At 33.7% G+C, this 24,702-nt stretch overlaps 1 protein-coding gene across 1 annotated transcript in view; it reads left to right on the top strand.

Moving 5' to 3' along the window:
* FRYL (FRY like transcription coactivator) overlaps window positions 1–24,702 on the top strand; it is a 195,019-nt gene that overhangs the window by 138,837 nt on the left and 31,480 nt on the right. The window contains exons 40-50 of the mRNA XM_051965725.1: window positions 334–519; window positions 2,404–2,605; window positions 4,011–4,132; window positions 5,573–5,763; window positions 6,396–6,490; window positions 8,730–9,337; window positions 10,634–10,731; window positions 14,472–14,642; window positions 16,298–16,438; window positions 23,361–23,558; window positions 24,304–24,465. Of these exons, the coding sequence (XP_051821685.1) occupies window positions 334–519; window positions 2,404–2,605; window positions 4,011–4,132; window positions 5,573–5,763; window positions 6,396–6,490; window positions 8,730–9,337; window positions 10,634–10,731; window positions 14,472–14,642; window positions 16,298–16,438; window positions 23,361–23,558; window positions 24,304–24,465 (2,174 nt within the window). The remainder of the gene's footprint in view (window positions 1–333; window positions 520–2,403; window positions 2,606–4,010; window positions 4,133–5,572; window positions 5,764–6,395; window positions 6,491–8,729; window positions 9,338–10,633; window positions 10,732–14,471; window positions 14,643–16,297; window positions 16,439–23,360; window positions 23,559–24,303; window positions 24,466–24,702) is intronic.

Below are 24,702 nucleotides of genomic sequence, written 5' to 3'. Positions count from 1 at the left end.
GTTACTTAGCCTCAATTGCCTTGCCACAAAAAGAAAAAAACCAATAATTTTTTTCTATACTTAGCACCTATATATTTGCAGTTGAGGAAACAGACCAGGAAATACAGTATTAGACTTTTAACTTATTATTGGGTACAGGTGGCATTGCGTACAAACAACTGAAAAAGGATAGATAAAAGAATTGTCATTTTTGTTTTTAATGCTTTAAAGGTTTTTATTGTAGATATTTTATGTCACAAGAATTTAGTAATGATGGTAGTTGATGTTGTAATGATGTAGGTAATTGGTGATTTTCTTTTCCTGCTTCATTATGATGTCTGCTTTCCTTCCTAGGGTTTGACCACTGCCACCCTGAGGTTTATGAGCATTGCAAACGCCTGCTTTTGCATTTACTGATAGTAATGGGATCCAATAGTAATGTCCGAACTGTTGCCTCAGTCCTCCTCAGGAATAAGGAGTTTAATGAGCCCAGGGTGCTTACTGTCAAACACCCTGCACATTTAGATTATACTTTCACAGGTAATTGAAGTTTTACTCAATTTAAAAGCATGTTGGACATACTCTATAATAATTTCACTTTTTCTTTTCCAGTGATCCTTATTCTCCTTGCACTTTCTTCCTTTCAGAATTTGAAAGTTCTGTAAAACTCTGTATATTTGGAATTTGGAGTTGAGAAAGCAAATTTGACCCTGAAAAATTGGAATCATACTTTTAAAGAAAATTAGTTGTGTTATAACTAATGGTTAAGTACCATTTTTTTTTTTTTTTTGGCCTGGACCTAGGATTTCATTTGTGTGGAGAACTAACTCCAGTTGAGGAACTTCCTCTACCAATGCAAAAATGCAATTTATCTGAAACTCAGATTCTCCAAGGATGGCCTTGGTCACTGAGGGCTTAAGCATCTTGTCCAGTGCCACAGTGTCAATAGTATAATAGCCAGATTGCCTTGCTCTCAGTCTTACAATATATCGGCTCTAATTAATCACCATAATATTTAATAATTTACATTACCATTATATGTAACATATGTAAAATAAGAAGTGAGTATTAAGAAGCAAAAGGAAGTAACACAATGAAAATGTTACATGTTATAACTGGTCAACACATGACATAATAAACATAAAAATGATAGCTTCCTTAACCTTTCAATTAAATGTATGCTGAAGGAATATTTCATTTTTGAACCTTTGATTTGAAGTTTTTGCTAAACTAGGTGGCTTTTATTTTTGTATTTTGCTTTTTAAATTGCCTTAAATTCTTTTAAACTTTTTCTTAAGAATTTTTTTGATTTATAAATTCTGAATGAAGTCAGATGTAATGAATCTAACTCAATTTATTTCATCCTTGGTTTTTATTTGTAAAATTTTACTTGTACTGTGTATAATATAATATGACTTTAAAATCTTTTTTTTTCACTTAGTAGGACTCCATATGATTCAACAAAAACATTAAAATGACCTGAAACTTTGGAATTAAAACTTTCTAGAATTCTTCTCAAATCAAATACATTGTTAGTGTTCATTGATACTCATTCTTTTCAGATAATTGAAAAGAATCATTGAGAAATTTGATATTTTGATGTGTTTTTTTTTCATTTATTTTGTATTTTATTGTGAAAACATAAAAAATATTTTTGTCCCCAGAGATAATGGAATAAATCCGAGTTCTCAGACACTAAAAGACCACATATATATTGTTAATTTTTTTCCCCAAGAGGGGCTATTATTTAATGCATCTAGCAGCAATATTATAGATTAAAAAGGTTTTTCAAGAATTCATCAGGTCTGCCCTATGGCTCTGGACAAGACTACTCTGTGGGGAAAAATGTGAAGATGATTAAATATTAATTAGTAATATTGCAGTTATTTTATTCTCAAAACATGGTAGATTATTTCTGCCTCTGTGGTATGGAATAAATCTCAATATCTGTAAGTTACATACTGACCCATTGCTGATCTCCATTGGTTCAGAGATTTTCCATCCCAGACGATGTTATGAAATCATACTTGGCAACAAAAAAAATCTTTTAATTGCTTTTCATTACTATGGCTTTGTGTTTAAATAACATTCAGGTAGCCTAGTACATAATTTATTATAATAAAATTCTTTTATCTTTGAAGTTTGTTTGAGAGCTGTCTGGTAAACTCAGCAGCATTCTGAGAAGTGGGCCGGGTCGGCCTCCCCCAGCAGGTGGCAGCAACACTGTATTGTTCAGTATTTCCTCCTAGAAGGAGACAGTTATTCAGAACACATTTTTATATAATGAATGTGGTTCATGTACCATGGGCTAAAGTGAATCCATCTTTGTCTATGTCCCCGTTATCCAGCTCAAAGCTAAGTTTGAGTCTTTGAAGCCCGAGAAGAGTCTTCTGTGTTGTAGTGATGATGGGTTTCTTTTCACAGGTGTTAACGATTTTATCCCTGATTACCAGCCCTCCCCCATGACAGACTCAGGGCTTAGCTCAAGTTCTACCTCTTCTAGTATCAGCCTAGGAAATACCAGCTCGGCCATTTCACAGCTGCACACCACTCTCCTAAACGAGGCGGACATTTCAGTAGAGCAGGATGAAAAAGTAAAAACACTCATGGAATTCATTACCTCAAGGTAATATTTGCCATTCTTACCATCACAGAAATGTCTAAGTTGCTCTAAACATATTGACTCACAGTTGAAGTTTGCTGATTGATGTTTATTTGAAGTACACAGGTATGGATATATTACTGTCTTTTCTAAAAGTATATGATATAGCCTGAGGATCTACGGTTATCATAGTTGTCCCCTCAAAATAAGAGGAATGAGTACAATATGTGATGAAAGTCCCTTTTTCAGGAACTGTATCATTAATAAACATTTGCAGTTCTACTATATCCAAAGCCAGGTGTTTTTAGGGAGGTATAACGTTGATCCTTGACTTTAAGGAATTTACAGTCTAGTCAGGGAAATGAAAGTTTCTAATGTTAATTAACAATGTAAGATATTTGTTAATTGACCATTTTTTTCATGTCACCTATAGGATTTGAGATTACTTAAAAAATTCAACAGAAAACTTTAAAAGTAGCAATTTAGTTCACATTTGAATGGTGCTTTGCAATTCAAAAGGTACTTTTCTTCAAAATCAGTCTGTAAAGACTTAGTTATTAGTGCAGTTTTATCATGTCCTTTTGATGAGTAAAGAAACTGTGGTACTGAGGCAATAATTTATTTTCCCTTGCTTAATTAATGTTGAAATCAAAAATAATAGGACAGACAAAACATGTTAGCGTATATATGACATGAGTTAGTTATTGCAATTGCATACTAAATTTAGATCTGAGTTTGTTTGTAAATAAGGAAAAAAGAAAATGTTTGGATTTTATAGTTCTTATAATTTGATTGAAGGAAATATAATTTGATCTCTATAGACAAAATGTTGCTTGTCATTGAATGCAAGAGAATTGACAGTTCATCATAACAAAGAGATGGCACAAGATAATGCCAGGTGCTAAGGGGTATAAGTGCAAAGAACAAAGCAGTTTCTTCTCTCAGTGGGTTTGCATTTTAGTGGAGGAACCCACAGGTATATATGTAAGTATGTAAAGCATGCATAGAAAGTAGAGCAATACAAAGTCCAGAGTTCAGTTCAGGGTAATTTGGGAGAGGGCACTAGCAGTCTGTTTTATCAGAAAAGGAATCAAGCAGTACTGAGGTCTGAGCTGTGTGTTAAAAAGCAGGTCTCTGTGAGGCAAATGGCAGGGACAGCATTCCATTAAAAGATGCTAGGGGCAGTGTCGTGTGAGGAAAAGAGAGGATTCCATTAACAACTGAAGTTGTTTCTAAAAAAAAAAAAAGTTGTTTCTTCCCCTTTGCCATAACTGTATTAATATCACACTAGAGTCAATGAAATAACCTTTCTTGGATCAAATATATTTACATAATGAATGAAGAAAATACTTAAATATGCTACATGATCATTACTTTAGAATCAATAATGTTAGGAATACAGGGATTTATTTCTTTGTTTTATTTACAGAAAAAGAGGGCCTCTTTGGAACCATGAGGATGTTTCTGCCAAGAACCCCAGTATTAAAAGTGCTGAACAGTTAACTGTTTTTCTAAAACATGTGGTTTCTGTGTTTAAACAATCAAGCTCAGGTATCTTTCAGTAAATCTTTTATATAATTCCTACTTTGTAAATTATGAATTTATTTTGAAAATGAGAATTATTGGTGACCTACTTTCTTAAAAAGCCACACCCACCCACTTGTTTTTTTATAATTTCATCTTACAATATCACTGTTACCTCCCATTTATGCTTGGCCATTCAAGAGATCCTTTTTTAAAAAATATAGTAAAACAACAATTCAACATGTTTCCCATATCTGAAAATGTATGTATGCCTTATTACACATATGTGGTCCACCACTTTCTTCCAGTTCCCTATTATTGATCATGATAGGTTGTTGCACCTGCACTGATCAGAATTCTCAAATCTTTTAATTTTTCAATTATGATAACATAATAATTGTTATTATACATACAATATAATACATAACAATAATTGTTATTATTATATAAATAATTGTCTTGGTTCTAATTATCTTGCTTTATGTCAATTTACATGTTTACCCAAATTTCTCTGAATTCTTCCTATTTAATGGTTAAAAAATGGTCCATTTTTTATTTCAACATAATATTCCATTATATTCACATATGAGAGTTCAATCATTTTCTGATGAATGATCAGCTACATTCCTTCCAGTTCTTAGTAAACTAAAAAAGGCTTCTACAAATATTTTTATATATATTAGGCCATTCCCTCTGCCTTTGACCTCCTTGGGGTATGTCTTTTAGTTGTATCAAAGAATAATCTCCTTTTTGGTCATATGAAATTAAGACATAACTGGTCTGTGTCAAAAAAGTTTCTTTTAAAAAAAGGTTACACTTACTAGCAGTAATAGACATTAACTGTACAATTCCTATTGGACATTGATGGGGTCACACGTATAACATCGAATTGCTTGCCTTCTCGGTGGGGAAAGTGGAGTTGCAGAAGCAGGAAGGGAAAGAATCTGGAACTCAAAAGTTTTAAAAATGAATGTTAAAAATGGTTTTTACATGTAACTGAGAGAAAATAAAATACCAAACCAAAAAATGGAATTAATATTAAGGCACCCTTTCAAAAGGATATTTAAAATTCAGGACTTGACTTCTTTGATTATGTCTGATCATAAAATAAAATTTGTCAAATTACTATGCCAGTATCCATAGGTAATTTTCATTATTGTATATCATGAAAGAATTGTGTTAGAGATACATACTTGAGTGTGACACAATAAACTTGATCAGGATTCACAATTTCTAAGGGTTTTAGTTTTATTACAAAATAATTTTTTTTTTAAATCATGGTTTAAATTGTTTAGGTATCTGAAGTTTTATTGCTCTGGAAGTTAAAATAATTGGAAAAGCCTGATAATATAAATAAATAAATAAATAAATAAATGAACAGACAAATAAATAAGGGAACAAATACTTTGTGATTATAAAACTGACAGTTTTAGGGGAGAAAATAATTTGTTTTATTTATTTTCACAGCAAGATTTCAACTGGAGCATCATCTTAGTGAAGTTGCTTTGCAAACAGCACTTTCTTGTTCTTCTCGACACTATGCTGGGAGATCTTTTCAGATTTTCAGAGCTCTGAAACAGCCACTTTCTGCAAATACACTTTCAGATGTTCTTTCCAGACTTGTAGAAACTGTGGGTGATGCAGGAGAAGATGCCCAGGTAAACATATTTCAGTTTAATCAATTTTTATAGAGTAGCTATGGGGGAATTAACATCTTATAATGAGTTTGTGAAACTGGGATTTCAAATGTAGAAAAAAGAAATAGTATTTTAGAAATTTTAGATCAGTATATTAGCATAACAGCAAGAAATCAAGAATGTTACACCATTAAGTGGTGAAGTGATTATGTACATATAGAGCCTCATCTCCTATCCTCTTTTTAAGTTAGGAACTCTTTCTGAAGAAGCGTTTATTTATTTTATTTGATTAACATCCTGAAAAAGAGGGAACAGGACAATGTGGGTAAGGGGAGGTAGAGACTTTTCTTTAAATATATAGAATAGATTTCCTATTCTGATAACAAGTAAAATGTAAGCTGACATCCCAATTGGGTAATGGGGAAATCAGTATATATACACTTAAAATGACCCTTTTTATTCCCTTGCTTTTAAATGCCATAGTTTATAGATTTTTAGATCCATAAAAATCATGCTGTGCAAGAAAATCTAAATCACTTTTTAATACTAAATTATAAAATACTTGATAAAATTTCTGCTTTTCTGTTTTAATATTTCATTGTGATTACTTCTTTCATAGCATAATATATTTAAAAACTTATATTTTCTTCCAGGGTTTTGTGATAGAACTCCTTCTCACTTTGGAATCTTCCATTGATACGTTGGCAGAAACCATGAAGCATTATGATCTTCTTTCTGCCCTTTCTCAGTAAGAATTTGTCGACCAATAACTTTATATTTAAAAATCATTAGCAAACTGCTCATTTTATTATATGAGAAATATTACATAAAATAATTAATTGTATTTTTGTTTAATCCTTGATGTAAGTGATTTTTAAAATTCTCATTGTCTTTACTCTCATATGTATATTTATGCTTGGATTTGTATGTGTCTGCAACAGATAAAAGGGTGTTTTGGTGATTCATTTAATATCACAATTAATCACATGACAAAAATTAGGAAATTTTTTGGGACAGTTCCTAATTACTGATTTTTTTTTTCCTGGTTTTCTCTTTTATAGTGAAATTGTTGATTTCTCACTTTAAATAGAAAATTCTATGTAGACCTTTATACAATACTTCTGAAATAACATTTATAAATGAATTTTTTTTTTTTGGTCTGGAAATAGAGCTTTGTAAGTAAAGATTTTTATAGTATAGGGTAATAGAAATAATCTCTTACACTGATGGAAAGGCAATTTTGGATTAAGAAAAAACTTCCTAATTCCCTCAATGCTCTGCCCAAAAAAAAAAAAAAGCCTGCAAACTTAATTAAAAACAATTCTTTTAGGTTCTTTATTCTTACTACGAGATAAAAGTAAGTCCCCAGAAGTGGAAAAGCTTGGAATAATAACCTAGAAGATGGATTTCATGTAGAGAAGTAATGGGAGAGGGTGAAGCTGGAAACACATTCTGGAGGACCATAAATGCTATGTATTTCTTTTTCTGATTTCAAGGAATTGCATTCTCTCTCAACTTAGAAAGTCCCTAATCTTCCAATGAGAAATCAGTTTATCTTATTTAGATTCTGGTTAATTCTTTATTTTAATTAATTGGTCTTCTTTGGTTAATTGTTTTTAATGCATAAAAATCTATCTCCTCTTATATTCTGGGTTCTGTATCAAAAACTAAGGAGCCTTGTCCTGATTTATTGTGCACTTATCATGCATTCCTCAATAAGTCATTATGTTCAGAAGCTTGAACCTTTCATTTTTTTGCACTTGCTACAACTTGGGTTTAATTTAATAGGCAGGACAGAGCTTTTTTTACTTTTTTTTTTTTTTTTTTGAAAGACTGGTGACTTTAATTTGGCAGTGATATGTAAAGTATAGAAGTGGGGAGAAATTGGGGGGAGGGAGGCCAGCTTGGAAGCTCTTAGAATAATTTTGGCAAAAAGTAATTCAATCTTGAAATAGGGCTATAGCTGTGAGAAGTTAAAGAGAGAGATGTACTGAGACTCATTAGGAATTAGAATTAGCAGGAATTTAATTCACATTTGAGGAATAAACAAGAAGGGAGTATTTGTTGGGTTTTTGAGTGTGGTTTAAAGAGTGTTGATAATCAATAAAAACAGGAAAGTCTGAAAAAAAAAGAATTGAGAAAATATTTGGTTTGTAAAATAAGATAGGTCATTTACTGTTACCTAATGATAGTAGATATAATAAGAATCAAACTGAGGACAAAGTTGGTCATATATACAAGGTGACATTCTATTTTATAAATAGTGTAAATGTCACCCTATTGCAGAAAAAATAAAAAGAGATTTCTCTTTGAGCTAGACAACCCCAGGCCAAGGAAAAACATACCAGAGGAGAATTAAAAAACAAACAAACAAAAACTGTTTTTGATTCTATAGTTTCGGGTAACTTTTTAATAGAACACTTTCTTCAACTAATACATATTTTCTGCTGCTACTGCTAGTAACAATAATGATAATGGCAGCATTCACAATCATATTTAAGATTTATAATTAATACATACATCTCATTTGATCTTCACAACAACCCTATTGGGTAAATGCTGTTACTTAACCTCATTTTACAGATGAGAAAACTCAGACAGAGGTTGATTTGCGCAGGCTAAGTAGCACGCAGCCAGCAATGTCTCGGGTAGGATTTTCCTTAGTCCATATTCAGCTTTGTCACTTAGCTGCCCTGATTTGTAACTTGGAAAGTTGCTCAGTGCACTGAGAGTTTAAATGATATATTCATGATCATTCAGCCAAGATGGGTGAAGGCAGGATTTTCCCCTAGCTTATTAACTCCCCCATTAGCCTTTGGGCCTGTTTTCAAACTTTAAGAAAATGTATTTCTTCATGTGGAGGAATTTAACATCCTTGGGAAAAAAACATCTTTATAGGCACACACTGTTTTTTTTTATATAGTTTTAAGACTATTAGCAAAATTGTGATTTACATGTATAATTTATGCCCTTTCTTTGTTTTCTAGAACCTCGTACCATGATCCTGTCATGGGAAACAAGTTTGCAGCTAACAGGAAAAGCACTGGACAACTTAATCTAAGCACAAGCCCCATTAGTAGTGGCAATTATTTGGGCTACTACAGCAATGCAAGAAGTAACTCTTTGAGACTAAGTTTAATTGGTGACCGAAGAGGTGACAGGCGAAGGAGTAACACACTGGATATAATGGATGGACGGATAAATCATGGTGGCAGTTTAGCAAGGACTAGAAGCCTTTCCTCTCTGAGAGAGGGAGGAATTAATGATGTGCAGTCCACTACTGACCCTACTAACTTGATGGCCACCATATTTTGGATAGCAGCATCCTTGCTAGAATCAGATTACGAATATGAATACCTCTTAGCTCTCAGGCTACTCAACAAACTGCTCATTCATTTGCCTTTGGATAAATCTGAGAGCAGAGAGAAGATTGAAAATGTACAAAGTCAACTAAAATGGAATAATTTTCCAGGTCTTCAGCAGCTTTTCCTTAAGGGCTTTACCTCAGTCTCTACACAGGAAATGACAGTCCACCTCCTCAGTAAACTCATTACTGTCTCCAAATACACTTTGGTGGATCCTTCCCAGTTGTCAGGTAATGTGAAGAATATTGTTCTAATAGCTTTATTTGGAGTCAGTGGGCATAAATGAGTCTTTATGTTGAAATTCTTAGTGTTTCTAATTTTTTTTGTTACTGTCTAAACATATTACATTGAATTAAGGTAAATCATTGCAACAAGTTGAATGAAGGCTCTGTATGCATTTGAGGCTGTTAAAAATGAGCAGACATGACCATTTTCTTCTACATGATCCAATTCTTACACTTAGTGCAAAGAACTCTCTAGATGAGTAAAATTATGTGGTAAAACAGTGAAAGGGAAGAGAAAAAATTCTATGCAAAAGCTTAAGGTCAAATGAGATTTTTTTTGAAGAGAGTTCCTCCACATTTACATCCAAATTGTTTGCTAGTGTGATAGTTACCTCAATGTGGCTTTGCAGCTCTCCCCCACCATGCAAGTGTGTGCATGTGTACATGTGTGTGTCCCCCCCCTCCCCATTTTTTTTTTTTTAAATCAAGGAAAGTTTCTAAGTTTCAAAGTGACGATAAGTAGAAAACTGGGTATTATATTACCTTAGCTTTCAGACTTACACTTTCAGATTTTTGGTTGAGGGCATAAAAATATGGAATTAGAATATTTTCCAATTTATTTTAAAATGTCTGACAAAAAGTATGTAGAAAGTCTTATCTAATACCTTGGGTGCTCTGGCGCCATTTGAGCCCCAGATAGACATAAAAATTTATAATTGGGGAAACAACTTATAGTTTCGGAGATTTAAAAAAACAAAGAAAGAAAGCAGAGAACAACTAAAACTGCATAAGCACACTAGCATACATAATAGTTGACTAATATGTGCATGTGAGTCTTCCCAGAATGTTCTGCCTCTTAATTCACTTTAAACAGTGAACAAGTATCATGGTTGTGCCAGGCTGTTTTTTGTTTCTTTATTTTAAGTGAAGAACTAACATGTAGATGCTTATGGCTTTTTTCCTTGAGATATATTTCATTCAACTGATAATTCATGTCCTCCTATAGAAGCACTTAACATTGATTTAGATTCCCTAAATGAATTTTGTGGATACAGAATTCCAAAAAGCAAACATATATATCTCATCAGATTTCATAAAAACTACCAAACTCTATGAAATGAGTTACAGTAATAAGTATAAATTTAGTTTAAGGGACCCTATGATATATAGACTTAAACTACTGTAGTTGACAAATAAGAATTGAAAAAAGAAAAAAGTATCATTAACCTAATTTTGAGTTTTTAGTCTCCAAAAGTGGACAATGACCTTTGATGTGTGGATTTTTTTTTTAAATGTCTGTAGGTTTTCCCTTAAATATCCTGTGCTTATTGCCTCATTTAATTCAGCATTTTGATAACCCAACACAGTTCTGCAAAGAAACAGCTGGTCGAATAGCAAAGGTATGTAAATATTATGATTTTTAAAATTGAAGCCTTTTACTATACAGTCTTTTGGTCTTCTTTTTAAATCATTCTTAGAGCTTTTTCAATATCACAATGCTCTTTGAGAGCAATATATTTATTTTGCAAATTGTAGTTTCTGAAATGCTACTACTTGTACTGTTAACATCTAAACATTTCTAAACTGATAAAGTCAAGATAAATATAGAAAAAATGATGGGAATAATAAATTGCTGCTTTGACTTCTATGTTGGCATCAGCAGATAGAAAGGTATAGTGAATCTCCCCTTAATTTCTTTTGCCATTGTCAGCCTGAAAACAAGGTCCCTAAATTAAAAAGAAGTATACTATCATATTTATACATCTTTCTGTCACATGTAATGCCATGGGATTCATGAGAAAGTATGGCTGGGATGTGGTGGCTTCTCATGTTTCAAATTAGACTTCTCTGACCCTGGCTTGAGTTTTGCCTTTAACTTTATTACTGTGATGTTGGTTTGAAAGGTAAAAAAAGTAGAATTACAGATTTAGAACTGAAAAGAATATCATAAACTTTCTGGTCTGATCCTCCCTCCCTTCCCCCCAACTTTTTTTTTTAATAGATGAGGAACTTGTGGCCCAGAAAGTTTTAAGTATCTTTAAGTCTACATAACCAGTGAATGGCAAGTTAAGAGGTACTGAAATTCACAAGTTAAATCCACAATATGTTATATTAAATTATTAGAATAGATTAGAATAGCTGAGGGAAAATAGTGATGATCAGCAGCATATGCTTAAAAATTTAAAAAGTAAATGAAACCAACAAAGATAAGCTTTAAAAAACGAGTAATTTTTTTTTTTTAAACCAACTAATTGACAAGTATTAGATAACAAAAGAAAAGTGTGCATGTTCTAGGGGGGAAAAGGTAGGGATTGTGCTATATCAAAGAAAGATTCCATTCAAACACTTTATAGAAATTGAAAATATTAATAATCCTGTATGCAAGGAATCTGATAAATTGAATTTACACTAGCACAACAAAAGCAAACCGTAACACATAATATTGCAAGAAAAATTGAAGACTTAAAAAAAATGATAACTTAATCATTAAATAATAGGTCATTGCACAGGAAATAGCAAAACAGTATGCTAGTCATAATCAAGAAAATTTTCTTGAACTAAAAGACAATCTCAGCATGCATATTGGCTTCTCTCTTATTTGTGATAAAGAATGTTTATTTTCTTCCTGTTGAGTAGTGAATAACAGGTTCCTCTCTAGATGTCTTTAGTCGGCAGGAAGTAGATGAGCTTTGGGAAGTTTAGATTGAATCTTTAATTGCTATCTCCTTTATATAACTCTTGAGTGGTCTCTGTACTATTTTGTGAACACTTGTTATGCAAATATCTTCATTTTAATCTCACCCAAGTCATCATCTTCTAAGCAGTCTCCATGTACTTGAGAGTCTTGGCATGGGGTCCACTGATTAGGAATGGCCTTCATATACAGGCAAAAAGCTAGTACATCAAGAAATTCATTTTGTCAAGCAAGATGGTCTTTTAATCACATTTTGTACCAGTGTCTAAAATCCGTTTCAAAATGACATTTTCTTAAATGTTACAAATTTTGCTCAGATAAATTTCTCTTTTTTCATAAAACATAGAACTCTCTCCTAGAAACACACAAACACATATAAGATATCTTATATTTGGAAGCATACATTCTCTATACCTTTTTTATATATGTACAGGTAATGTGTACATATGGATATATATCTATGCATATGCTTCTAAACAAGAGAATCAGGAATTTCTGAAAATAGAATCTCTATTTGTGTGTGTGTGTGTGTGTGTGTGTGTGTGTGTGTGTGTGTGGTGCTTTAGTATTCTGGATGTAAAGACCTGGCGTTAATTTCTGCTTCATACTTACAAATCATGTAATCCTGGCAAGTTGTAATTCTTTTCCACCTCAGTTCCCTTATCTGGAAGATAGGTATAATGCTATCATATTTCCCCAGCCAGATAGTTGGGAGGATCAAGTGAGATAATGTAACACAGATCATTCTTTATTGACATTTTAAATGTCAGCTATTATTTTAACCATATCTGTCTTTTAAGAGAGAACCTAATTTTATTCTTTTTGCAAGTTTTTCATATTCTGAAGTATTTACACAGTTGTGACATTTTAAAAGCAGTTGGCAAGGTTTCTTTTCATTTATTACAGATGTTCTTTTATCTCTTACATAAATATCCAGATAGCTCAAATAACAGGTTTCAAAAAATATTTTGAGTACTATTTTTATGGAAAATAGATATTTAAGAAATGTATGAAAATAGGTATCATTTTAAAAAACCCTTTTAGGATATTTCATAGGGTAATGTAATCTCTTACACACACCACATCTGGAGTCTATTCATTGGTAATGCCTATTGATGATATTGAAGGCATAGTATAAAATCTCTAAATCTTTTTTTAAATAAAATTATTCATTTGACTCTTTTTGGAGAGGAGAAAGGAAGCTGAGACTGGATCCTCTTATCTTGCCCAGGAAGACTAGGAATAAAAAAGGTCCTATTCAGGAGCTGCCTGTCACAGAATCTTTGTCTTGTTTCATTTCTGTTTTAAGCTCATTTGCCCCTACTTAGGTAGGCTGGAGCCCTGATTTCCCATTCTGTAATCCCTGCTCTTAACTCCCAAGGCCTTCCCCATATTTATAATGAAACATTCAGTTGGTTTTAGCTCTCCTGCAGCTGAGACTACCAAAGCATAAATTCAAACTTAATCCTGCTCTAGTAGCTGATGTTATAGGCAGTTACCATTGCCATCTGTGATCATGGACCAGCCAGTTCACCTTTGAGAGCCTCATTGGAAAAAGAGGGAAATAACACTTTCACTAACTACTTTATAAATTTGTAGGGGGGAGAAATGCTTTGCAAGTCTTAAAATTTACACAGATTTGACCTGCACTATTATTCTGTACGGACCTTTAATGTCATTGGTGTGGGTATTTCCTCCATTGTAGGTTACAGCCTTTCCATTTTTTCATAGATGTAAAAACCTCTGAGAGCTCCTCTGTCTGAAAAATTCATCAACTTGTAGTTAAACTGGTGATGTGCTCCTAGGACTGTCTGTGGATAACAATGTAGAGCCAGTTATTAGGCCCACACTTAGTCTTTTTCAACACAGTAAGAGCTGGCAGAGCTTTGGTTCTACTTGTATAGCATGCCAGAACCCTAGGGCATCTTGATACTCATCAGAATAGAGTTTTGAATGGAGGAAAAAAATGATAGGAATAGCAATTTATTGTAGCATATTCCATTTATATGATATTCTAATGTTCTGACACAATGCCATAATGTCTTTAAAACGTGATCTAGTAACAAGTAGGTTTCAGAAATGCCAAATTCCCTTCATTGTCTTGTCAGTGGAGTGTCCTGGAAATTTTGGCCTTGTGATCATAGTTGATTTTCAGGCAGATTAGGGATTGGGATAATGGATTTGCAAATCAGAGTTCAGAACTGAATGGGGATCTCTTTGGATTGCCTCAAATATGTCAAAACCCATGAAGGTACTCTTAGAATTAGCTTATTTTTTTCAGCATCTGAGAAGTTTTAGATTAAACCAGATTTCTTGTGTCCATATTAATGCACACCTGTATTTCCTTTTAATTTAAATGTGTTAATGTAATCATTTGTGTCGAGTTTAGACTTTAATGTCTTTTGTTGTTATTTTGGTTTTGAATGAAATACATTTATTTTCCAGGTCTGTGCAGAAGAAAAATCACCAACACTTGTCAATTTGGCTCACATGATGAGTTTATACAGTACACACACTTATTCCAGGGACTGCTCAAATTGGATTAATGTAGTGTGTCGATATCTACATGATTCTTTCTCAGAAACTACATTTAATCTTGTAACTTATCTTGCTGAGGTAAATTTTCCTTAACTCGTTAATCTGCCTATTATTTTTAAATTTAACAAAATTTTCAATTTAAATATGTTTTTCTAGTAGCCTTTATATCTAACTGTATTCAGAGTACTGTCAACTAATTTGAGGTGTAATTTAGTTTAGTACAAAACAATTTGCCTTCTCTTAAACTTAAAGAAAAATAGTTTCTTTGGCCTCCAACTTGGGAAAAAAAGTAAAAAGCTCCTTTGCCTTTAAAAGGTGGCGCAAAGTCAGTATTGTTCAGTTAAATAATTAACTGATTAACAACTTCTCTTCTTTAGCCCATTCTATAAGTATGTATGCTGTCGGAAATTCCTATTAAGTAAATTTTTATCATGGTATTCATTTGAAATCTGATTTTGGTTCAAAAATGACAAAAAATTATCTTCTGTCCAAGAATCCCACTAATATTACAGTGAATGCCATCAAAATCTATCAAAAAGAAACCAGTTTTGCAAATAATGAATATCATCTCCTTTTTTAAAAGTTTTGATTGTTAGTACAGAATTTCAACATTTGGCAATGTCCAGACCCAAAGCTATATAAAGACAAGCAAAAATTTGAACAAAGATAGAAGATATTTGTAGAATTGGTAACTAAAACTGAACTTTTCTGTGCACTAATTTTCTCTGCTAGAAAATGGGCCATTGCTGTGACAGTGATAAATAGGGACAGAGGTAATAAGTGATTTGCAGTACATGTTTAAACAGACCCTAAGTAACCTTATTCAATTTGGAAAGTTCATAGCATGTCAAAGTTTACAAAACCAACCAATATCTACTTTTTAATGATAATCCCAACAGAATAGGATAAAGTACAGTTTCATTTAAAAGCCCAATCGGTGAAACAGATATATCATTTCCAGCTCCCAGGTTCTGCAAATCCTCTATATTGAAGCTCATTTTAAATAAGAACCTGGATTAGCTTTAGACTTTATCAGTTGCTTCTGTCTACCTTCTGGGACCCCAATATAGATCCATATCCATCAAACTACTAACTACCCTGAAACCAAAGTAGTTTTAAGTAGTAGACTGAAGGTATGGTCTAAGGCTTGAAAGCTTTTATATTGTCATGGTTCACAGGTGCTGATGTTTTCATATTTTAATCTCTCCATATCTTATGTTTAATTGTCCCAATTAAAATGTTGATTTATTTATTACCTTAGCCAAATATAAAGGTTATTCAAAATGGATGTGTTAAGAAAGATTGAGAGGAAAAATAAAGCCCCATTCTCTCCTCTTTCTTAGAAGTAATATTATATTCTTCCAAAGCATAGAAACAAATAACAAACATTTCTTATGTGACAAGGTTAGCATAATCCTCTGAGTTTATTATAACCAGTTTTCAAATCTGCATATTACCAAATTAAGAGAAATGTTTTATTTTAACATCAAAAAGTGTTTAACTCTTATTGTTAAATACTGGTGTGTTTTTTTTTTTTTATCAACCTTAGACATAGACATTATAAACAGCTTAATTATGCTGTACTTTTCCTCATTTTATTTGATTTCAATTTTCTCAAGCTGTAGCTATATGTTTTCACACATCATAAACAAGTATTTTTAGTAACCTCAGTCAAGTAAAAGAAACTTGTCTTAAAACCTGACTAAAGAATAACTTTGTCATGTTATTTTTAGCTTTTAGAAAAAGGATTGTCCAGTATGCAGCAGTCCTTACTACAGATCATTTATAGCCTTCTGAGTCATATTGACCTCTCAGCAGCCCCAGTGAAACAATTTAATTTGGAGATCATAAAGGTTATTGGGAAATACGTACAGGTGAGTCTTATTATTAAATTCTTAGAAAATATTTATCTGAAATCTCAAGTATTAAAACAGATTTGACTATTTGGGATTTGTGATGATCTGTACTGAAATTTACCTTTAAATGATTAACAAGTTTGTTAAGGAAATTGGTATTCAGCATTATAGAGGATAATTTTAATTTAACAAAGAAAGCAGACTTCAATGGGATAATTACTTGGTCCTTTGAGGACCAACCTATGGTTGTTTGTGGAACAGCTGTAAATTATTGTGACTTAAAACTGTTTTCTGTTTTTCTTTTATTATTAAAATTTATTTTTTCATATGACAAACATTATTTTTCCACTCTTCTAACCTTTCCATCAATGAAAAAAAAGAAAAATCCCTTGTAATAACTATAATAATGATGGTAATAATGAGTAGCATTTATATACATATTGTCTCATTTGATCCTCTCAGCAATCTTGAGAAGTTGATGCTGTTATTATCCCCATTTTACAGATGAGGTTGTGTCCAATGTCATAAAACTGATATGTCTAAAATTGAATTTGAACTTCAGTTTCCTTGACTCTAGTCCCAGTGATTTATCTGTAGTATCCTCTAGCTGCCTGCAATATTCATTTGAATTGAAATTAATACAATATTTTTAACATTCTATAATTAAGGCAGGGCAGTTAAATGGCTCAGTGGCTAGAGCAGTGCCTTAGCATCAGGAAGACTCATCTTCATAAGTTCAAATACAGTCTCAGAATACTTACTAACTATTGTGAATCTAGGCAAGTCACTTCACTTTGTTTGCCATAGTTCTTCATCTATAAAAATAAGCTTTGGAAGGAAATAGCAAATGACTCTGGTGTCTTCCCCAGAAACGGAGTTGTAAAGAGTTGGACACAGTTCAAAGGACTGAACAACAAAAGCATATTAAAGTGTTGAGATTACTGAGCTTTCCAGTAGAGTTCCCTATAGTGTAAAATGTAAGGCAGAGTTAGTTGTTGTTTTAAGCCCTATTCCACACTAAAATTAGGAATTTACTGAGTGAGAATCATATTTCCTTACAAAAGAATATCTGATTCTTCTTGAGGTTTTATTTTTCTTCTTTAAAACAAAGATATTACCATCTGTATTTATGGCAATTCACTCCAAAAGTTCACTGGAATTGTTTAAGTCCCTATTTTTTTTTTAATGCATTTCTTTAGATGATGCCAGCCATTTACACAATTGTGCCCTTGGTAATCTCTTTTACATTTGGAATATAACTCTTAATGTAATTTATTGGAAGCATTGTCCCTGGAGAAATTTAGGCTTTTTACAGAAAGCTTGTGCATAAATGCCTGGAGTCTAATTATTTGCCTGAAAAATGATGATTCTTTCCCCATGTTCACAAGTTTACTTAATGTTAAATATGATTATTTACAATACCATTCTCATAATGACTTTGGAATTGTCTGGACATTTTCATTCTTGGCAGTCCTTAAGGGATCGTCCTTGGGCCGGGACATACTTGATTAAATGCATGACTCAGTGCTACCTCAGCTACCTCTATGTAGCTCTTTTTATTTTTTGCTTTTTTTAAGTGTAGGATTTTTTTTCCCACTGACTCTAATGGGAATCACCAGCTGAAAAAGCATTAGGGTACAGGAGCCCAGGCAGTGGTGACTCCAATGACAGATTACCCACCAGTTCTGCTTCCAGTTCAGCCCTTGACCCCAAAGCCATTGCGGAAGAGAAGCAACTGCTATGAAGCAGAAGCCAGCCATCCTGTCGCCTGTCCCCAGTGCTCCCAGGAGGCAGGCAAGCCAGCCTCCCTAAAGGAGCAGAGCCCCCTCAGGAAGGGACAAGGGGTAGTCTGTGTCAGCCAGGCAGACCAGCTCTGCTCTTTTGACTGCCATGTTCCCTCAGATCCTGCTGGAGATGGCCCAGGACCCCAAAGCCATCACCTGGGAAGCATATCTTCTAGTCCCAGGTAGTGAAGACCCAGAAAAGGTTTTGCTAACTAAGGCCTTAGTGTACTACCCAATAAGTAATGATCACAGACTAAAATGTTGGTGGAAATGATGTTCAAAGAAAAGGCTTTACCATCTGTTGCTGCTGCAATCTAGAAATGACAGAACTCGTCCTTCTGCTGTGCAGCCGAGACTTTCCATCTACCATATGTGGTCTCCTCCACAAAAACGTGTGCTCCGTGAGAGCAGAGGCTTTTATTTGCATCCCAAACACTTGGCAAAGCATTTGCTAATAGTAAGGGCTTAATAAGTGCTTTTTCATTCATTCATGAGTCCCACAACTATTTGTATTCCCTCTCCCTAAGTGCTTTGCATTTAACTGTTTTGTACATATTTTTATTTTATTTGCTCTGTATTTATACTCTCTCAGTTTGTCTATGTACTTGTTTCCCTCAGTAGAATACAAGTTCCTTTTGAGTCAGGTTTGTTTCATTCTTTGTACATATCCTTTGTGTGTAAAACAGATCCTCCTAAATAGTTGTCTCTTAATAAATACTTCATCAGCATGGGAAAATCAGCTGTGCAAAAAAGTATGGAGAAAAGAGATCTGGAGTGTTATGTTGGGAAGAGGAGAAAGGCCAGTTTAAGTAGAACACAGTGTATGAAGCCAAATTGTGAAGTACTTTAAGTGCCCATGATATTTGTATTTGGCAGTGAAGGCTATAATGGAACACCAGAGCTTATTGAAATGGGGAATGTCATGGTTGGACATGCCCAAGGATGAATTGGGCATGAGAGGTAAGAGGGAGCTGTATCAGAAAAGAGAGAGCATTAAATTCAGGGGAGGGGGGGGTGTAACTAACAAAAGTTGGCAAATCACATCTGACTAAAATGCTGTTAAAATTCAGATTATCTTGACACCATCTGGGACTTATTCCTACTGTATTGAAATGATTATGCCACTGTTCTGCTTAGGAAACTTAAGCAGTTCCCAGGTTCCTCTAGCATAAGATGCAAACTACATTATTAGGCATTTAAAGCTTTTTGCATCTGATCCGACCTTATTTTTCAGGCTGATGACACATTTCTCTTCTCCACAAACTTTCCATTCACATTCACATTCCATCTTGTGTCTCTCTTCCTTTCTTCTCATCTGTGACTTTCCTCCTCTCTACCTGTTGGTATCTCTAGCTTCTTCTAAGATTCAAATTACAGGCTTCTACAAACGATCTTTTCTGATTTTTCCTCAATTCCCCTCATCCACTAAAAAAAATTACTTTGTATTTAGGACATATTTTGCTTTTACTTAATCATGTACCTGCTGTTTTCCTGAGTGGAAACTTCTTGAGAACTATATTCCATTTTTGTTTTTGTATCCCCAGAAATATTGGAGAAAAAAATTTGTGGAAATGTTTTTCAGTTGTAGAGTTTTGTACCCAGAAGAGACTTTGGAAATAATATAATTTAACCCACTTTTATATATTTCAATTTAGATGAGATGACCGAGTATCTTGGTTTGGCTTAGTTATGCTCTGTATTCAGTTACTTGTATGAGCTGAAAGAAATGATTGAGGAATCCTGATTTTTCACTGAAGTTTTTAATAATAAAGTGACTGAAAGCTCTAGAGATTGAAAGATTAACAGCTTAATTTTCACTTATAGTTCTTTTAGTGTACATGTATAACTTTTAGCTAAAACAGTAAAACAAATGGGCTTGTTAATCATGTTCTGACTCATTTTTAAAACTATTGTACTGTCATGTACTTTTTGAACAAGATGCTGTTTTTTAAAATAATAAAATATTTCCTTTTGTACATCAAGATTCATGGAAAATATAACATTAGAAATAGCTTTACACCCTCCCCTCCCAGTAAAAAAGAAACAGCCTTGTTCAATGATTCAGGCTAAATATAAATCAGGGAGAAGGATGCTTGCTGAATATATTTGTCATTGTGATAAAATGAAATTAAATGCACAGTCCAGGTTGAAGAATGATCTCTAGTTCCAGAAACTCCTTTTTGCTGGTGACTTCTTGATTTTATTTAGCCCCAAAGTATTGTAGATCTTCATGGAAGATAAATGTAATCATTGAGAGAAGTTTGACCTATCTACATAGAAAATAGAGTGAGAGGAGGAAAGTGGACTGAAAATGTCAGCTTTTACTAATCTCAAGTTTTTCCTGAAACCAAAGGCCTACCATTTCAATCTCACATTTTATTGGTGTTGCTATATGGCAGCAAGCCATTGAACAGTACTGCTTCTGAAGAACTAAAAAAGTTCACAGTGTTTATCCAGGCAGCCTGCAACATAACCAACAGGAAACTCTGAAGAAGAGCAGCAGTAAAGGATATTGTCAGGAAACCGATAGCTTTTCTAATAGGAGAAGAGGATCTGGTTATTTGGTAAAAACAAGGAATCACATGTAGACAGCCTGAATAGAGACAAGAAGAAGTATACTGGGGGAAATCTCTATGGCAAACTGGGAGGACATGAACAGAGATCACAGATCCTTTTGAATATTTGAGTTAACTTATTGTACAGATGTGGATCTTTTAAAATCTTTCTAATATCAATTCAGCATGTATAAAAATGTGCATAATATAAAATGTTTCTCTACCAGACACTTGATCAGAATGGTTCTTCCTTAAAAAGTTGCTAGTTCCTGTTCTAGATCAATCCTAAGAAAGGGTCTCATATTCTAAGATTTAGATAAGTTTTCAAATTTCCTGAGAACTACTCAAGAAAGCCCTCTTCTTCACTTATGTATAACAGTTTATGAGTTTCCTTTAAACCTTGCCTAAAATATTTCCAGATTGATTCAGCAATTGGTATAGAATAATCAAAATCTAGAGACTTCACCCACTAAGCTAATTTGTGGCTTTGTTCTTCTATAACTTTACTAATCCACCATTTGATTTTATTGAAAATATTAAATTAATCAAAATATGATATCAAAAGAAGAAATAAATACAAGTATTTAATTATTTGCTCTCTTAAGTTTCATGCCATACCATAGCAAAATAGATTTGGTACTTGAATTTCCTCCTTTTGATATATATGCCTATCCTTCTAGTTTGTTGTAATTTTTATAGTTTATCTCAAAAGTTTGCTTTAAAAGGGAGGGGGGGAAACCACAAAAACTTCAATTATAAGAACTTTTTTCTTACTCTATACCATTGAGATCTCATTTTAGACAATTTTCATATATTGTATCAGCCTCATAGCCTATTAGACTCTTGAAAAAGGGATTTCACCAGGAATACATCTGAGAAAAGTAACATTAGATTTGCTTGCTCTTAGGCTCAGGGTTTTCTATAAGACCATATTTCTTCAATGTTATAGTGAAATATAGGAGTCCACCTCTCTTGAATTACTTGCAGATAAAATAAGGTTCTAAAATCCTTCCTTCATTGAACATAAGAGTTGATTTGTGGTTGTACAGATGTATTGCTAGGTGTGTATGTAGATAGATATAAAGAGATATGCAAAAGTGAAGACCACCATCTCTTTCTAAAATAGAGTGTATATGGATTTGGAAGAGATCTGGGCCTCCTACGTCAGCTCCTTCATTTTATATGTGGGATTGTAATAGGAAAAGACTTTAATGACCCTTTTCCCTCGACTGTAAAAAGGAGAGGGCAGGAATTAGCTCACAGGAGCTTTTGCTGAAGCAGCAGCTAGGAGGCATTTACTATAAGACCGTTCTGTCCTAGCCAAAACTTTGAGTTACCACTCTTTTATGGAGGGCCCTCTTAAATCCTTACCTACCTTTATATGTTTTATTTTACCTACCCCCCCCTCTTTTTTAAGAATCCTAGAGAAGATATTTATAGACTTGAAATGTTATTTATCTTAGTGTTTCACAAAGTACTTAATGACTTGAGTGTTTTTTTCTGTAGAAGTGAGGTTCCTTAAAGTCCATCTTTGTTTAATTTTTGTCTTTGTAAACTTCAGCCCCTTGCACTGTGCTTTGCACAGGATTGGTGATTTAGGGCTGCTAAAAAGCTCCTTGAGAGTAAGGCGAGTGTCCTGCACCCTTGAGGTGCCTCCTTGAATGATTTAAGGCTAAGTGCCCAGCCCTGCCTCACTTAAATTCAGTCGAATTCAAGATGTCACCTTCCTGGCGTCATTGGCCCCTTTTAGAATGAAGGACAGACAACAGAGCAGCATCCTGCACATAATAATGGAGAGTTAGGTTCGGGAAGGGAGGGGGGGTTCCTTCCCCTCTACAGAGATCATTTCATCTACTTGGAACCCAGCTGAAAATGGAGGCAGCTAAAATGAGGTGGTATTGGATCTAGAGCACTGGGCTGGAATCAGGGAGACCTGAGCACAAACAGCCTAAGGATATCTTGTTATGTTTTTAAGTCATGACTCCATTTGGGGTTGGCAAAGCTGGTAGATTTGTCATTTTCTTCCCCAGCTCATTTTACAGTTGAGGAAACAGTGGTAAACAAGGTTAAGAGCCCTGTCCTGGATCACATGGCTGGTCAGTGTCTACAGCTGATTTGAGCTCCCCAAAATGAGCCACTTATCTGTCCCCCTCAAGACACTTGCTGAGGGTGTAACCCTTGGCAAGTTACTTAAACCTCTGCCTCAGTTTCTCCTTCTGTAAAATAGAAATTAAGATATTTCTCAGGGTTGTATGAGGAACAGATGATATTGTGATGTGTATAGTAGAGTACTTGGCACATAGCAAGTGCTATCTAAATGTTAGCTATTTAGAAAAAAGAGTTTGGGTACTTAAAAAGCTAAGAGTTCATCATGTCACAGAGATAAGTAACATGTTACAGTATCTAACTGTTTAAAATATATGTGCTTGTGTATATGCATAGCCAAATGTCCCATATCTGCTGGACTTGTTATCTTTTCCTCTACCCTAGGAAATCCTTCAAGAGCAACGCATTATCTAGATTTCATTTAGTATATTTGTTCACCATGTCTGGATGTAAGAGGAAAAAATGTGTAACTAGTGTATTTTTATTTCTTTTTAGAGTCCATACTGGAAAGAAGCCCTCAACATATTAAAGCTGGTTGTATCACGATCTGCAAGTCTGGTTGTCCCCAATGATATCCCTAAGAATTATGGCAGTGATATGGGTTCTCCTGAAATATCATTTACAAAAATTTTCAATAATGTCTCCAAGGAGTTGCCTGGAAAGACATTAGATTTTCATTTTGATATATCTGAGGTAATTCTTTCATGTAATCAAAATAGTATAAAACACAAAAATACAACCTATTTTCTTTTCAACAGAATTTTGCATTCTTATATTTGGGAGTTTTCCCCAATGGAATCGGAAAATTAAAATCCTATGCACCAAAGATATAATAATAGTCTTGTCAGTAGGGTTTGGTTTTGTCTTTTTAATGAAAGAAAGTATGATAGAGAGCACACATGTGCTTTTTGAGATGGTGATTAGCATTGCCATTACCTCAATTCTGAAAGTTGAGAGAAATAGGCAAGTGGGTAAGATGGGGGATTGTGCTTTGTGGTATTTTCTGAGTTATTACAGTGAGGGGTAGTGGTGGGGTTTTTTGGTGGTGATGATGTTTTGCTTGAAACAAAGTGAATTCCAGAATATCTAATGTGCTTATAGGCAAGTAAGCCATAAGAAATAGCAAAGCTAAATATAAAGTATCTTTGGATCGTAATTTAGAAATAGCAAAGAATTTAAAGTTGATATATTAAGCTTAAGGATAATTTTTTATCAGATTTTATTAACAGTATTTAGAAGAATCATCTTTGAATTCATTTAAAGACCAAAAAACAAAATTAACAGCAAGTATTAAAAGACATTTTTATCATTTTACCATGTGTATCTAACATTAAAATATATCATCTTTCTTAGACTGATTTTCAGACATTTCATTTCTACTACCATTTACGTCTATAATTTTGAATTGAGTCAAGCTTATTATTTCTTTTCTGTGTAGACACCAATTATTGGGAATAAGTATGGTGATCAACATAGTGCAGCTGGAAGAAATGGGAAACCAAAAGTCATTGCAGTTACTCGAAGTACCTCTTCAACTTCATCAGGTTCAAATTCAAATGCCCTTGTGCCTGTTAGCTGGAAGAGACCACAGTTATCCCAGGTATGTGAGAGGGAAGGAGGGAATAAAAGGGAGGGGAAAAGACAGAAAGAGAGGAAGGGAAGAATTTATTAAGTGTTGACTCTATACCAATTACCTTGCTAAGTGCTGGAAATAAAAATTTTTTTAAAAGGAAAGACATCCTGTATTCTTAAGGAGCTCAAACTCCATTTGGAAAGAAACAACATCAAGGCAAGTTCAGCTTCAAGGTCTGAAAGAAATCTGGTTAGCCCTTAAATA

This window comes from Antechinus flavipes, chromosome 6 (assembly GCF_016432865.1).
Source record: "Antechinus flavipes isolate AdamAnt ecotype Samford, QLD, Australia chromosome 6, AdamAnt_v2, whole genome shotgun sequence".
Lineage (NCBI taxonomy): Eukaryota > Metazoa > Chordata > Mammalia > Dasyuromorphia > Dasyuridae > Antechinus > Antechinus flavipes.
This window is presented reverse-complemented; position numbering and strand designations above follow the sequence as displayed.